Source organism: Carettochelys insculpta, chromosome 2 (assembly GCF_033958435.1).
Source record: "Carettochelys insculpta isolate YL-2023 chromosome 2, ASM3395843v1, whole genome shotgun sequence".
Taxonomy (NCBI): Eukaryota; Metazoa; Chordata; order Testudines; family Carettochelyidae; genus Carettochelys; species Carettochelys insculpta.
The window spans coordinates 53,929,334-53,946,566 of NC_134138.1; the positions used below are offsets into that span (position 1 = coordinate 53,929,334).

The 17,233-nt window shown below is 41.4% G+C and overlaps 2 protein-coding genes and 1 long non-coding RNA gene across 5 annotated transcripts in view; 1 reads left to right on the forward strand and 2 right to left on the reverse strand.

The window, feature by feature from the left end:
- The window catches only part of WWP1 (WW domain containing E3 ubiquitin protein ligase 1), a 197,966-nt gene extending 186,286 nt beyond the window's left edge, over positions 1 to 11,680 (reverse strand). Inside the window, exon 1 of the mRNA XM_074986996.1 lies at positions 11,662 to 11,680. The gene's annotated coding sequence lies outside the window, so the exon portion shown is untranslated. The remainder of the gene's footprint in view (positions 1 to 11,661) is intronic.
- LOC142009242 (uncharacterized) overlaps positions 1 to 17,233 on the forward strand; it is a 67,387-nt gene that overhangs the window by 18,456 nt on the left and 31,698 nt on the right. Inside the window, exon 2 of one of the 3 annotated variants that reach the window (XR_012644389.1) lies at positions 13,044 to 13,279. The exons of the other annotated variants lie outside the window; for them this stretch is intronic. This is a non-coding gene — a long non-coding RNA (uncharacterized LOC142009242). The remainder of the gene's footprint in view (positions 1 to 13,043; positions 13,280 to 17,233) is intronic. 3 annotated transcript variants of the gene reach the window in all.
- ATP6V0D2 (ATPase H+ transporting V0 subunit d2) overlaps positions 14,225 to 17,233 on the reverse strand; it is a 28,382-nt gene continuing 25,373 nt past the window's right edge. The window contains exons 7-8 of the mRNA XM_074986997.1: positions 16,203 to 16,280; positions 14,225 to 15,278 (exon numbers count right to left, since the gene is read on the reverse strand). Coding sequence (XP_074843098.1) covers positions 15,117 to 15,278; positions 16,203 to 16,280 — 240 coding nt within the window. The 3' untranslated portion in view covers positions 14,225 to 15,116. The remainder of the gene's footprint in view (positions 15,279 to 16,202; positions 16,281 to 17,233) is intronic.

Sequence of the window (17,233 nt, forward strand, 5' to 3'; positions counted from 1 at the left end):
GGAGCAAAATTTGAACATTGATTACATCTTTTAGGGTACGTTTACCTGTCAAAGATGTCTGTTTTTAAAGTTTACCTTGAAAAATTTCTGTTTACAGATTAAAATATGTAAGATTCATAATCGGTGCATACCTGCAGATATAAATGAGACACAAGGTTTGAAATAGAGCTACTGTCTCCTGTCTTCTCCCTTCCTCTACTATAAATCACTTAGGGTTATCTTCGTTTAGGATATCTTAGGCTTGCTTCACTGTATGGTGATGACATCATAATTAAATCAGCCAATCAGCTATTTGCTCTACTGTCTTCCATTTGCATCATAATGAAGGAATATTGTTTAGAATTTAAAAACCACTACTGGTAGTCTGAAAACCCTAGTTTATCTGTGGTTCCTTCACTGACATGGTGTGATACTTTAGACAAGCAACTCTGCCAAATTTTCAGAGCGCTTGCACAAGTGTAAATCCCCTGGCTACATCTACACTATAATGATCTGGCAACAGAAGTTACTGTCAGAACAGATCTTCTGGCAAAACTTCTGTCAACAGATCATGTCCACACACAAAAGCAGATCAAAAGAGGAATCCACTCTGTTGACAGTGGCCAGGCTGCCCTTCTGCTCTGTCAACAGAATGGCTAACCAAAATCTCAACAGACAGGTTGCCCAGTGAACCAGAATCCCTGCCTGTCAACAGAGGGCCCCCTAGAACGTCCACATTGTTTTTTTGTCAACAGAAATGGTTGACAAAGGTGCTATTCCTCATCGCAGAGAGGTGGAACGCTGTCAGCGCAAGTGCCAAGTTTTGTCAACAGACTGTTGACAAAATGCGTTTTTTTGTGTAGACATGCCACAAGTTTTGGACAAAACTCTTTAGTGTAAACGTAGCCCCCATGTAAATGTATTTTAGAGACACAAGTAGCAGATTATCCTGAATAGGATTTTTATAAAAAAAATAAAGAAGAGGCCAGTTATGTGAGCATGTGCACACACACCTTCTGATATCGTTCCATTGGCTCTCATTAAGTACTGAGTGGAGATTCTGGGTACTAATGGCTTAATATGAGCCTGAGAGATAGGTCTGTTCAACTTATTGGGGGAAGGAAGGTAGAAATATGGTAGGCAATGGTAAGGTAACAAGGAAGGACCACTGAGCATGCTATTTGAGTCAGCAGAGTAATTTTCCACATCTTGTCCTGTGCTTAGGGTACTCTTTAGTCTTGAATGAGGAGCTGTGTTTAGCACACGGCAATGACATGAGATGGATGTGTGACTGAGTGGAGCACAGGTTGTTTTTTTTTTTCCCTAGACTCTAGAGGCAGGATTTATGTTGGCCTTTGTAAGAAGGAGTGACTAACAATACAACTCAGAATCAATGTGCTATATTATGCCATCTTTCCCAATGAGAGAAGAATCCAGTGTACCCTGCCATGCCACTCTAGGAGTCAGTTGCTTACTTGAGTCTCTGCAGGAGTCACTCCATGGGACCCATTCCTGTTCCAAATAAGATTAGATTTCCACGGAGACATGTTCTACGTTCACAATCAGTGTTCCCTTTAGTTTGTTTCTATCCATGGACAGAATAAATGTTGTTCTGTACAGCCAGGCATATGCAGATGTGCACCATCATAGAAATACCTGCTTACAGCTGTGGGCACACTGGCAGCCAGTGTAGTGGTGCCCGAATTTCTCCTCAGTGGCCACCCAAGTGCTCAGCTTACAGAGAACACTGTTCACAATGCTTTGTTTTGAATATAATTCACATTTCATCTTTCATTAGCTTTCTTCTCAACTACTGGAAAATTAATCTCCAGCTAATTGAAATCCTGTTTTCTTTGCATAAGCTTCCACTGAAATAAATACAAGTGAATTTACCATTCTGAAATGCTGAAACATGACAACTCGTGCTGCATGTCTGTCAGATGGCCACACTTGTTAGTGACACTACTCTATACAATGACATTAAATATGTGAGTATGGCTGAGAGAAAACTAGGTTTGAGGGTGGGAGGTTAACTGGCATTTAACAAAAGTTAAAATCCTTCACTTTCAGTGATTTTCCAAGATCTGTCACATGACTGTTGAAAAAGAGCATGGAGATTTTGCTGGTGTTCAGAACTGGAAAAATTACATACCAATTTTGATGTTCTCTTTGGTAACAGATTCTGTTGACTAGATTGACCATTGAATTGTAGTAAATATACAAGGTGCTAAAAAAAGGAAGTTAACAGAGTGTGGTAATCAGTAAAAGAGAAGTGAAGAGAAAAGGCTGAAGTCAGGAAAACTAAAATCACTGCCATCCGTTTCCTGTACAATTTAGAAAGCCTCAGCTTTCTCTGATGTCACATATAGGCTTTTGTCTCTACCACCATGTGATGAGAAGTCAGCAGATTTTGTAAACTGAACTGTGTCAAAAAGTGGTTAGTAATTGGGTGGGAAACTTTCTAGAATAACAACACTAAGTGGAGGTTTGATGGATGGAATGGGTGATATTCTTGAGTCAGTCCTGCAACCATATGAGGAGGCTCTGTGCTGCTGGAGGGGCTGTAAAACCAAGATGGAATACTTGGGATCTTTAAAGATCCTGTGGCATTCTACACCATTGTAGGGAAATTAGTCTAACTAAATGATCTCTTTGGTAAAAATTGGACATGACTTTCTTTCTTCTATCCTAAATTGTTTTATGTCATAGTGCAGTGGTTTTCAACCTTTTTTCTTTTGAGGACCACTAAAACATTTCAAAGGGAGGTGCCAACCCTTTTGGAAATCTTACACATAGTCTGTGGACTAGATGTTGAAAACCACTGCTGTATTGGTACTGCTCCTTGTTATGCAGCTTAAATGTTCCACAATCTGATGAATATTGCAAGTGAACACATTGCTTTACAACTGCTATTTTCTAGATATTTCTTTTTCAACTCCCTCATTAACTAAACATGCTGGGCATCTTTTAGCTGCTCCTATGGCTGTTTCGGCAGCAAACTCAGACCCTGAACAACTTTAAATGCTCCTAGGGCATCTGGGTAAAAAAGTTCCTGCTGCTTATGATAGTGGATGTTATTATACGAGATAACACGGTAGTGCATAAAGAGTAGCCTGTCCTCCTTTGGTGCTGCCTGCCCAATTACTTTACATTCAACTCAACTGTATTCTCAAAGGGATTAATAACCACTGTATTAAATTTGGGGAGCTTGTTGTAAAGCACAGGGGAACAGAAGGGCTTCAGGGCTTAATGGTTGTTGTTTAACTTTCCCTCTAAGAAAGTTAAGGACAGAAATAGACAATTTACGTGTGAATTTTTCTGAAAGAAAATCAGTCATCTCACTAAACTTTCTTAAACATTTTCTTTAAAGTGAAGGATTAAAAATTTTGAAGTTTCATCTTTATTACTCATCATGCCACATAGTTATGATAGTCCTTTTCATCAGCAAATGCATGTGCAACGAACTCACTGATAAAAAGTCTCAGCTGTAAGATTGACTATGCAGGTTTCACTCCACAAATGAGGTCAAAAGCTCTTTGAGAGAGTTAATTTAATTTTGTAATCATTACTTTGGAGAATTGACCCTTTGTCCCAAGATACTACATTATTAAAGTCTCCTCTGACTTTAATGTTGACTGTATTTCTATAATTATAATAATTTCTTTTGTGTTACTTGAGTTAAAGTTTTATCTACCCAAATTTTAGTTCAAACTATCTATTTTTTCTGCGTGGTTCAGTTTTACGTGGGTAAAGATCGCTTTTTGCTTAAATCTGCCAAATAAGATGTTAATTCTTACAGAACTTGAACTAGATCTTCAATTTACAGTGTTTTTTTATGTTGGGCCCCAGTTCTGCAAACATTTGCCACATGCTAAATTCAAAATACAAAAAAGTAATAAGTAACTTAAAATCACCTTTTAACAGAGTGACTTTGTGAACCTAGGAGAGGGAAGACAGTGGACCAGAGAAAAGCATAATAGGGGAGATCAGGAAGAGTAAGTGGTAGAGAAAGTATGACAAAATGTGGCAAAACCCACTGCCATAGTTTACTTGTGATTCGCTTCTTTGGGAATGTAATCACTGAAGTGGAATGTTGAAATGTAAAAGTGAGTGTGATAGGGTGCTGGGTAAAGGAATAAATTAGAGCTGGCTGGAGATAACCTGGCCCTCACTGGGGAAACAGAAACAGCTGCCACCTAATGAGCCTGGGGCCATATAAAAGCTTCAGAGGACAGGCACTAAGAAGGAGGTGTAAAAAGAAAGAGAAAAGGTAAGGTGTGGCAGTAGTGGTAGCCTTTCCCCAGCACCTGGTGATGGACCAAGTGAACCTCAGTGAAAAAAATTGCAACCGGGGTTATTACTAACTTCAGGGTCTCTGAGTGACTCTGTGGACCTACTAATGGCAGGACCCTAAGAGCCCTGCTGCAGTTGACTACAGTGAGCTACAAGGCTCTTTTAAAATGTTTGTTTTATTGCTCTGTTAGGGTGTATATATAAAGTTGGTGTTTAGCTTTTTATTTGTCATTATTAGAAATACTGGCTTTTGTTTATTAATCAAAGGACTTGAATGTTACTTGGACTGGGATGATGACATCACAGAAAGGTGAATCTTGAGTGTATAGCTTTCTAAATTGGGTGACTTGGGCCATGTCTACACAGGCACTTGGCACAGTGCTATTGCTGGCAGCACTATGCTAATGAGGTTTCTAGAAACTGCAAATCATTGCCCAGTTGCAAATTTGTGTGGCTAATTAGCATCGCTTTTTGAGATTTCGCTGTCAGCACAGGAGGGTGCTGGCAGTAAGTGTGCCTCTACTGGCTAAACAACCCTCTGCCAGAAGCTTATGCCTACAAGGGATCCCCACCGCAGCCCCTTATGTCCTGTTTTGGCCAGGACAGTCTCTTTAAGATGCCCTGACTGAATGTCTCTTTTTGGATTTTTGTCTTGTCTGTGTTTGCCACCTGATCAGTTGGCAAATGCAAGCAGGACAAAGACACACTTTTATCAAAAAGTGGGGGCGTGAGGGAACGTGCAGGGGAGTGAATGTCAGTCCCTTGCAAGGGGGAAGCCACACCTTGAACAAGCAATGATGCAAGCCCTAGTTTCGTTCAGGGGTCAGGAATTTCTCGGGCAAGTAGTGATGCCAGTCCCAGCCTACTGTGGAAGAGCAGGTAGTGCCTGGGGGAAGCAGCAATGCCAGTGCGAGTGAGGGAAGGGACGCTCAAGGAGGCACAGATGAGCTGCACATAGTGTCCCATTTTCCCTTTGGGAAATATGGGCACCTCATTTCTAAATCTTCAGATGGGGTTAGAATGGCTTCAGCTAACCAAGTGTTACAGCCATTTTTGTTTGCGTATTTCTAAATTCACTCATTTGTCACGTATTGCTGGGTTTGGTCAAAAACGATTGTTGGAAAATGCTAAATCCTCTTGATACGTTATCGCTTTATAGCAACCAACTATGATTCCCTGCAGATATTTTTCATCCATTGGTGTAAGATAGGATCATTGTCTCCTTTCTGAGTAACATCTAACTTTGACAGAATAAATTTTGTCAGTGGTTTGCTCCCTCTCAGGCTTTTTTCTCTCCAGATATTATCTTAATAATACAACTGGCTTTGTTCACTAATTTTCAGAGAAGGATCACAAATATGAATTGGTATTCTCTTTGAAGCTGTGGTCTTCGGAGAGGTTCCCCTCCTTGTTTTCACACGCTGTACTTGCCAGATGCACAAATTCAAGGCATTTGAAAGGATTTTTAACATTTATCCTCATCTTCCTCACGTAAGGATCATTTTCCCCCTAATACTTTGAGAAAATGTAGATAAGTAAGTAGTACTGGTCATATTTGTTGAATGATGTGTCTAGAGTCAAACTTTTGGAAAGAGGGATTAGACATTTGTCATAGTCTTCTTAAATGCAGCATCTTGTGACTAAGATATGGGACAGAGAGAAATCTGTATTCAGTTCTTAGCATTGTTCTTTTACTGCTGTAAACCTGAACAAGTCATTTAATCTCTCTATGCTTTGGTTCTCCAGCTGTAAATATAAATAATTCCTTCCTCCCTCTTTGCTTGTTTACTTAGCCTTGAAGCACTTTGCAAATGCATCATGCCTAACACAGTGAGACACTGACTTCAGCTGATGGCTGTAGATATTATTATACAAATAAGTAGACTGTACTATACCCACTTTTCCTATTCTGCTCTGTCAGTACAAGCAAAAGAGGTTGCATGGGTGGTTGGGTAGATGTATACATCTTAAGCATTTCCTCATTATGTACTTGTAGTTCTAATCCAGTATCAGTTTGTCGTATTGGGCCCTCATTATCACTTTGGACTTTGGCAGTGGGAGGGGGCCACAAAAGTAAATGATGACAAAGTTCAGCTCAAATCTGTTAGAGGGAGGAGACTTAAGACAACTTCATCTACTCGCAGCCTCCCATCCCTTGTCTACACTACAAAATTAAATACAGTTAGGTTGACCTCCAGCTACTACCAGCAGCATCCATAGGTCAGCTGTGAAGACCCTTGAAATGGTGCCAAGATAACAATGCATATATAGCACAGCTGACATCACCAGCTGTGTATATATGCCTATGACAGTCATTGGAGTATCTCCTCTTGCCTCAGGCAAGCATCTTTCCCCCTTTTTACTCATAGTGTAAATAGTTTCTTTGTTAGCAGTCAGTAATTAGGTGTTCATAGCTGTTTCTTAGTGGGGAGTGTGTTCTTCTTCCTGCCCCCCTTTCTCAGGGGCCAAAGCATGCCTTGGACCCATGGTTTTGAGCCCTGGGGCCAGGCCATGTCTTGGACCCACAGTTTTGAGCCCTGCATCTCCTGCCAGAAGCTTATGCCTACAGCGGATCCCCACAGCTCCTGTTTAAAGTGTCTGGGGGAGGTGCACCTTACAGACAAGTGTAAGATTTGCAAGGCTTTCCACCCAAGAACTCAGAGGGACAAAGAGTGTGGATTTAAGCAGATTCTTATGGAGTCCTTTCTTGATCCTCAGAGCAGTTCCAGCAAGAAGAAACTGAGCAGGGGGAGAGTTGGCTGTGGTATATATGGGCTATCATGTCTGCACTGCTCTAAGGTCTCCACAGCCGACCTATCGATGTTGCTGGGCTGGACTGTCCCAAAGTGAGGGGTGAGGCCTGGAGCAATCCCTCTCCTTCAGTGCCCCAGAACCTGTCCCTGCCCTGCCCTGTGTCCCTCTCTGCAACAACAGAGCTGGGGGATTACCTGGGGCTCTGCATCTAGCTCAGACATTTCTGGAAGAGTTGGGATGAGGTTGTCAAGTTCATGCTCATGGGAGTAAAGACATGAGTGCTGTTCCACACATCTGGACATCTGCAGCTTTTTGTCTGTGATCACCTGTCCTTTTAAATGCTTCAGTGGGGCGACTTTGGTAATGTTTGGTCCAAGTGCTTTCTTCAATCCATCATACATGGTTTTCAGGTTGCCCAAATTAGATGCCTTTTGAACATTAGAACATAGGTTGGCCCAATACTTGTTCGCACACCACCTGGATTCTCTCTGAAGAACAGATCTTGTTTGTTGAAGTAGATCTCTTTTGCTTGGAGATAGGCCTCTTCTTGAAGAAAAACACAAGGCACATCTGAATAACATAAAGAACCTAAGAACGTCAGCCTTTTCATCAATCCAGTCTTTGTTAGAGAATTTACATGTTCCACAGGCAGACTGGGCACATTCATATATTGTATTTCTCAGCATGGACCATGTTTCTTCAATGGTTTGTTGGTCAGGTTTGTGTTCCATTTTTGTGAGTGAGATCGTCAGCAAAGATGAGCATGTCAGTATATCTGTGGTAGTGAGGGTATTGATTTTGGCTTATTGCATTCCTTTGTCATATAGGCCGTGTCTACACTAGCCCCAAACTTCGAAATGGCCACGCAAATGGCTATTTTGAAGTTTACTAATGAAGCGCTGAAATACATATTCAGTGCCTCATTGGCATGCAGGTGGCTGCGGCACTTCGAAATTGACGCGGCTCACCGCCGCGCAGCTCATCCCGACAGGGCTCCTTTTCGAAAGGACCCCGCCTACTTCGAAGTCCCCTTATTCCCATTTGCTCATAGGAATAAGGGGACTTCGAAGTAGGCAGGGTCCTTTCGAAAAGGAGCCCCGTCGGGGCGAACCGCATCAATTTCGAAGTGCCACGGCTGCCCGCATGCTAATGAGGTGCTTAATATGTATTTCAGCGCTTCATTAGTAATCTTTGAAATGGCCATTTGCATGGCCATTTCGAAGTTTGGGGCTAGTGTAGATATAGCCATAGAATTTCTTTGGGATGATTTTCACTCTGCTGATAATCAAGGAGTAATCAGTGTCACAATCTGCGCTGTGATATGTGTGTAATTTTGACAGCATTGAGATGTTTCCTGCGTACCAGTACAAAGTCAATTTGATGCCAGTGACTGGATCTGGGGTGGCACCATGAAACCTTGTGACACTCTTTCAAGTTAAAGAAAGTATTAGTGATGCAGAGCTGATTCTGAGAGCTGAATTCGAGAAGCCTTTGACCATTTTCATTCATTTTCCCAATACTGTGATGACCGAGGCAGACAAGCCAGGACTGATGGTCACGTCCAACTCTAGCATTGAAATCACCAAGGATGTACAGTTGTTCACCAGTTGGAAAGGAGTCAATAATTTTCTGAAATTATAATAAAAGTGGTCCTTGTCTTCACACGACGCCGACGTGGGTGCATAAGCACTGATGATGTTGACATATTCTGACTTGGTGCAGAGCTTCGGGGATATAATACATTCCAATTCAGCTCTGGGTGTATTGAGAGATTTCAGCAGTGTTCCTCTGAACTCAGGCCCTTCCAGAAGAAAGGATAGTTTTTTTCACTGACCCAGCATCTGCCAGCCTGGTTTCCAGGAGAGCAACGATGTCGATGTTCCATTTGTGTAGCTGTTGACCTAGGACTGATGTTTTGTGTATTGAGTCAGTGTATATCAGGTCATGGGCAGGTTCAAGTCCCAGACACGTGGTCTGCACATTCCAGATACCGAGCTGGAGGCAAGTTGATTTATTTCATTTTTTTGGTGAGTACGTCATTTACATCTACTTTTCGATTTTTGATCTATCCGCATGAACCCAATGAACAAAGCAGATGGGACGGGCCAGCACGTTACTCACTGGGGCTGCCCAGCTTGAGGCGGGCAGTAGCTGACCAGTGGAGCACGATGACTCCTCCTACTGATGAAAGTGACCCGTGGCATCCTCCTCTTCACCAGATGAGGAGGGCTTGTAGCCCGTAACTGCCACTTCCCATGTTGTTTCCATGCTATCAGCAAGATGGAGTGTCCTCTCCATTTGGCACCCTCTTTCACAGTGCATTGCGTGAGCTAGTGTTTGGAGCAAGTGCATTGCCCAAGTGGCACTGTCCCCCTCTTGGTCACCTCACTTGGATCCAAAGGAAAGACAGAAGTCAGTACGTTTGGAACTGAGGTGACTGCAAGGAGGTGCCAGAGAGCAGGTTTGACAAATCCTCCCTGCTAACCGCCTTATAGTCTTCACTCTGCATTTTCTGCCTGGGTTTACTCCCATATCCTTTGGATCTCCTGAACCTACCCACAAGGCAGTGGGGAATTTTCTGACAGGGTTATCTTCCCTGGGGTGATGTAAGGAGTCGCGCTCCCTTGGATGCTGGTGACCAAATCATGATTCATATGCCATTTGGATTAACCAAAATAATCCAGGGACCCAAGTATCCCAGACCCTCATCTCATAAAGAATGAGGGCACTGAAGCGGCTCAGTCAGCCCACCTGCCATCACACCTGGGGGTCTGTGCTACCCCTGCTTGGGGCTCCTGGAGGACTGTGTGAGGAAGAAGAAATAACACATGGCAAATGGCAGGGAGGATTGGGCCGGCTCGATCGTCCCTGCTACTGCTTGCTCCCCTGTCGCTAAACTCCACCTCCTGCCCGCAGCCCGGCCCAGCCTGCTCCCAACACCCTCCTGGTTGCAGCCCACCCCCTCGCACTGCACCACACCACCCCAGCAGCCCACTGGTTGCAGCCTCCCACACACACCCTCTGGCTCAGCCCACTCTCAACATCCCCCTGGTCACAGCACACCCCCATGACCCCCAGCCCAGCCTGGCCCGCTCCAAACAAACCCCTACCCACAGCCCCCTTCCCAGCACCCCAGTGTAAGTCATATTTTCCATTAATATACTGCTTCAGCTGTTTTATTTTGGCTCATATGGAATCATATTACATGTTTACAATCTTGGTATCTTCCCCACAGATAATAAAATGCTCTAGTTGTCCTTTAGTTTTGTGGCAACTGTAATTGTTCAGTCCTGCCTTATAAGAAGTTGTTGTTTTCAAATTTCTTTATAAACTCTATAATTGGCTGCATAAGGGAAGGAGATTTCAAATAAACCTTTTGCACCTGACATTATCCACAGAAAGTATAACATATAGTCCCTCATGTCTCTTTTATTTGGTCTGCCAAACTAACAAGTTTTGAGCAAAACTCTGTCATAAGTCAGTGTTCTGTTTAATTGCAGTCAGATCACTTTGCTTATGCAATGCCCAATCCAACTGTTTCTGAATTTGTTTTATTAGTAAAAGATATGCCCTAGTTCAAACAAGAATTAATCCAGGGAAGTTCTATGGCCTGTGTTACACAGGAGGTCAGACTAGATGATCACAATGGTGCCTTTTGCCTTTACAAATACATGAAATCACTCTACTGTAGTCTTTTGCTTCAGTGGGAGTTGGATCAGGCCTTCAATTAACTTAGTACTGTCTGTGGGCTTTGGTGGTACACAACACAGTCACAATTCCAAGCTGAATGTAATCTAAATCATAAATAGAGTTTTGATCATAATACAAATAAATGGGAGATTATCAATGTATTTCTCAAATAATAAAATTGTCTTTAGTTCTTTTGAGATTAATAATTAAACCATTTAAAATGTTCATTATTGTAATTCACATAACATTCTGGGAATTAATTGTAGGATCCTAGACTAATAAATTAATCAGATCTGTACAACTATGTATGGTACAAATATCTGAAGATTTTCACATTCCCCCACCATTTTACCTCAACTCATATTGAAGATGGCCAAGTAAGCACAGCCTATTTCGGTAGCATCAGGAGCAGACATTCTGTTAAATGAAGTCGTATCCCAAATTAGCCATATTGAGATTGACCACTGATGAACTGTCAGTTCTTCATTTTCTAGCACTACATAGTTGTGCCAATATTAATTAATATTGATAGTAATACGAGTCTCCATTTCCACATATCTGAGTCTATATCCTCTATAACCTGCAATGTATTTCCAAAAAGGAAAGTTGTTTTTCTACCAATAGGCTCACAAGCTGCTAATAAACATTTCTACTTTTCAGATCTATCAGTGTGAAAATATGAGAAAACATTTGTGAATTTGTCCTGATTGACACTTCCATATGATGACAGAGAAGAGATACGAAGGCAGTGCCTTGGCCCAAAGAAATTCGTGAACAGAACTTTTGGGGGTCTTCCCTTTTGGAAGCTCTACTTGGTCACTAGGTGGTTAATAAGTAGACTACTGTCTTAGAGTTTCACTTGAAAGAACTACATCTTTTAGTGACACTATACAAATGGCATCTTCCTCAGATCTGTGTCCTTTATTATATGTTTTCATTGCTTACCTGAGTGGAAGTTAGTTTTCTTTCTTTTCACTCCTGTTAACCCTGCAGAACTCCTCTAGCTATGGGAGAGTAAGAGGGATTCTGTTCTGGCTTGTCAGTTAGGTTCCAAATATAGAATTGGTATTTGATCTGTTCTAACCTGTCAGAACAGTTTGCCTTTCTGTGGCTGGTAACAAACACTGTTTTATTTGTAAACTGTGCACATTTTTCATGGAAGTCACAACAAACATGAAACTCCAAAATATTTCTCAAAGTGTAGTCTCAGTTTAGAAATTTTAGCTGCTTTCTTTGAGGTTTTCTGATTCTTCCTGTGGTTCGCTTCTTGCTATGTTCATTCTACATTACTGAATGACTTTCTGCCTCAGAAATCAGTTTAATGGGGGTCATCGGGTATTGTGTTAGACTTATTGGGGCTCAGGGCCAAAGATCTGAGCCCCAATGCCTACAGCTTTTATCCTCTCCCTTCCCCCAGCTTAAACTCAGTTTTGGCCCTCCCCTGCCTGGGGTCATGTGGTTTGGGCAGCAGTCCCTTTTCCTGGAGTCATGTACTAGATTTTTTTGTTGTCAAAAGGGTTTTGGTGTGTTAAAGTCTGAGAAACCCTGGATCAGTCCTGATTTGCATTAAGGGATTGCATTAAAAAAAGATGGAAGACCTGAGCTTGGAACAGCAGTGGTTTAATCTCACTTTTCGTGGACAAATTTAATTCAGGTACAAAATTAGTTGTGGAAGTAATATTCAAGAGTATTTAGTATTTTAACTCTAGCCCCCGCTAAACCCTTTAATAAATTAACACCGCTGCATCTATCCCGTCCTGCTGCAACAGCTGACCATAGCCTCCACTGGCACCCCAATGGCCTGAAATGGAGAGGGGATTCTCTGCCCTCTAACCTGCTTGGAGAAACCTTGGCACAAAGCCTGCTCACTCAGTTTGTATAAGTAGGGAGGGTTTGAATATCAGTGCAGACTTATTTACTATTAGTTCCTGTTACTTTTGTCCCCTGCACTTTTCATTCTTGAAAAGGCTGGAAAACACCTACTTAATTCCCATTGGCAAAAGAGTAGCGTGAGACTTAAATAAGAGACATTTTAGTCTCCTCTCTTTTTATGTTACTGGTATTGTAGCTGTGGACTAAAACGTTTGTCATGGATTAACTTGGGAAATAGTAAAAATAAGACAAGCAGTTTCATAGATCAACAACAGAATAATAATTCTATAAACCCTTTACAGGAGATTGTCATTTTATAGTAGTAATTTGTTTCCTGAAGATGTGAGATTACCAGATAAAGTGATTCAAAAATACCAAAGAGACTAAACGAGAATTTCTTTTAAAAAGTGACTTGTTTGTCCTCAATCACATTTCTTAAAAAATTGCTACTACAGGTTGAACCTCTCTCATCTGCAACCCACTGGACCTGACCAGTGCCCGATGAGAGAATTTTCTGGAAGACAGGAGGCCAATATTTTCTAGCATATTACCAAGACTTCCAGTGGTTACTGGGCTCTTAGAAGACGTTTGGGGTAAATTACAGCTAAATAACAGCACAAATCACTGACAGCCAGGACTGGTGGCTGGAAACAAAGTTTATGGGACCACAGGAAACTTGGCCACACCCATGGTAAGTGATCATCTGGCTAACTAAAATCATGCCTGATTATGGAGTTTGCCAGGTGAGAGAGTTCTGAATCACAGAGATTCAACCTGTTATGTTTCTAAAGAAAATTGTCAACTCATATTATTACAAAATAAATAAAACACTAGTTTTCTTCTCTACTGTGATTCATGTATACAATAACATCTTTGTTTTTCTGTATGATTCATGAGTATCCAAATCAGCATGGGAAATACTGGTATTTAACTCCTCAGTTACATCTGGAATTTAAGAGACATTTATCTAAGTTGTGGCTTTTCAGTCAATTTCCCTTTTTTTTTTTTTTAATTTGGATGTATATAATCATCTTAATTCTTGTATAGTACCTAACAAACGGTATCTGAGTACCTCCCTTGGTTACAGTCTCGTGACCTAGGGAGCTTGTGGAATCTCCATCACTGGAGATATGTAAGAGCGGGTTAAATAGACATCTATCACGGATGGTTTGGATGGTGCTCGGTCCTCCCATGAGGGCAAGGGACTGGACTCGATGACCTCTCGAGGTGCCTTCCAGGTCTCATGTTCCATGATTCTATGACCTCTCCATACCACTGGCTCCCTGCTCCTGGAACTTGGTGCAGGTTAGTGCACACATCCTGGATGGAAGAAAATGGCAGAAGAGCTGCAAGGGGACTGTCACAAGTTTTGTCTGTCATACTATTCACCAAGATAGTCCCTCATAATCTTTTGTAAGGCAACCCCTGAAGGAACAACAGCATGAAGAAATCCTTAACTTTTACTTAACCGTGATCTAGATTGAAATGGTAGTTCTATTGGCTTGTACTGAACTGTGCCCTTTGGGAAAGTTGCTGGTCTTCGAAATTAAATCTTCTGATGAGATTTCCAAAAACCACTAGTGCAAAACCTACAAATGACACTTCTATTGGCCTGGGAAGCAAAGAACAAACAGAAAACAATTATCGGCAATTTTATTGATCAACTAAACTAAATCGGGCACATTTGCAGAGGGTTGGGGTGAAAACAGATACAAATAAGAATCAATCACATTTCTGATAAAAGGAAAAAAATACTTGTTTCTGTGATCTTAGTTTTTGTTCTGCTGCCAACATGCTATGCATACTGGTGACCATTAAAACATTTCTTAAAAACTTGTGAAAAACCTTTAAAAATTTTCCCCTTTATAGTCACAATTCTTTTCTGTTTGTGCACTCTAGAATTATAAATCTCTGAATTAGGGCAGGTCACTTCAGTGGAAGGCCGAATTAAGGTATGCGATTCCAGCTACAGTAAACTCTTTCATGTCTGGCATTCTGTTATCCAGAGCTCACAAATAACTGGTATTTTAACCATAAGAAAATTTTAGTTACATTTTCCATAAGTACAGTATAGTGACAGTAAACAAAAATAAATACAGCAGATCCAGTATAAGTTTAGAGTGTACAATACTACTGTTGGTAAATAAAGTACTCTGCACACATTTTTGTTGGTATCTTAATAACTAATCTCCTTTTTCTGTACTGTTATGCATTGGTAGGCATACCTCTCTATTATCCATAATATTTGAATATCCAGCAACCTCTCAGGGCTACCAGATAGGAAAGAGTTTACCGTAGCTGGAGTCGATGCCCCTTAATTTGGGCTTCTGTGGTGTCTCCACAAAGGGAGGTTGATGGGAGGATTTGCGCCAGTCGACTTCCCTTACTTCTAATGATGTTCAGGAGTACCACCACCAACATGGACACATAGTAAATTCAATTTAGTGTGTCACTATCAAGTGCACTAAATCGAACTCCAGAAGATTGACCGGGGCAGAGTCGATCTTCCTCGTAGTGAAGGTGTACCCTTAGAAAATAGGAATGTAGTTGTTAATTTTGGTTCTATGTCTCTGAGAAATGCATTCGGCAATCCAGACAATATTTCTGCTTTCTTGTTCCTTCAGCTTCACATAAGCGTAGAACACTCCAAAATGGAACTGATTATTGAAAGCAAGCACATTCATTTTTACCTAAGGAAAAACATTAAATCAGTTTTATCTTCAAAATATTGTATTAAAGAAAAACAAGATTCTAACGCACTTTACAAACTTACTAATTATAACAAGGGATCTGTCCATGCAGCCATGACTGGTTTTAATTGTAGCAACTCTTCACAAATCACAGCAATATATTCCAAGGCTACGGTTACACTACAGCGTCTGTAGTGATATCCCGACAAAACTTCTGTTAACAGAGCGTGGCCACACACACAAGCCAGTCAGGAGACTGCTCTGCTCTGTTGATAGAGCAGACAGACCACTCAGCTGCTCTCTCGACAAAACAGGCACCCAGAAACACAGCAGACACGGCTGCCCATTGTTGTGGATTCCCTGTCTGTCAAAAGAAGGCCCCCCAAAGCATCCACACACCTTTTTTTATGGACAGAATCTGTCAACAGCAGCATTATGCCTGATGGCTTTGAGTCATCATGCTGCCGGTGAAAGTGTTGAGTTTTGTCAACAAACTGTCTACAAAATGCATTTTGCATATTCCACCAGTTTCGTCAACAAAATGGGGTTTTTTCTCACTAGCGTAACTGTAGCCCGAGAGTTTAGGATGGGAACTGAATACTTTACTACAGATAATGCAGAGGATATTTCTGTAGGTTGTTTATAAATGCTTATGATGGAATTTGGCCAGATTATTAGATTTACATCTATACATGCACGCTTTCATAGAGTGCCCTGACATTTGTTGTATTTAGAAAGTGAAACCTGTTTTGTATCACCCAAATATACCAGCTATAGCAGTGCAGCGTGTCCTAACACCATGTTGGGACATTCAGTCGTACAGACTCAGAAGAAATAGCATTAGCAACGGAATGAGCACCACCACTCCTATCACAGCTCAGTAAAAAAAATAATGGAAATGCATTTAGAGGTGGAACATCTTACCTCATGTTCAAAAAATGCATCTTCCAGTGTCTTTTCACCAGTACCGCTTCCTACCCCTTCAAACAAAGCTTTGTATTCCTAGAAACAGAAATCACCACCAATGGGAAATTATATGTTCCTCCTACTCATCAAAATCAAACAGACCCACTCTAAATTAAGTAATCTTTCTGTGTATAAGAACCCACACAGACTATACTTGGTGGTTTAGAATCCATGGACTTGCAAATACGCACTGAAGGAGAAAAATACTGGCATTTGCCCTTGTTTTACCTCGCCTTTCCCCTTCAGGCTTCACAATTTAAATGAGAAAACCATAAGTGGTTTGCAACTGTGTGAGTAGAACTACCTCATTTACATCACGACTCCTTCAATGATGTAGAGCCACATTTTCAGAAAGGCAGCCTCCAACTTGTGAATGAAAATCAAGTAACTACAGGCACAAAAATCATGCATGTTTTCATGATTCATTTAGCAGATACAAAATATGGGGCCAAACTATGTTAATTGTGATGCAACTTGTGTTACAAAAGAGAGGCTGAGACACGTAATTCAATTCAAGAATCTAAAATTTTTCATAATTTCTATGTTCTGCCACTCCCCTGATTTCTTTTTTTTTTTAAGGGGGAGGAATCCAAATGGCACTCACATGGGATAACAATGAGGAGAAAAAGGAGAGAATTCAAGCTCTGTGACAGTTTTCCCCTCTAGATTCAGACCATGTGGAAATTCTCCTGTTCCAGCTTGGTGGTGACTTGGGCTTAGCCTGAGACTGGGAACAGCTACACTCTTCTCTGTGCAGGTCTTCTCCACATTCTCACTGCGGTGAGATGTTTGTACTCAAGAGCTTGTTTTAACTACTGCGCTATATCAGTGCTGCCTCAGCAATGCAGCAGCAACAATTTAGCACATCTGATGAAAATGCGATAGACTGACAGGAGAACATCTCCTGCTAATGTAGTACATTACAGACAGTGCTCAGATCTGCTGCTCCAAGAGAATGTGTGTGTGTGAGGGCATGATGTGCCTCACTA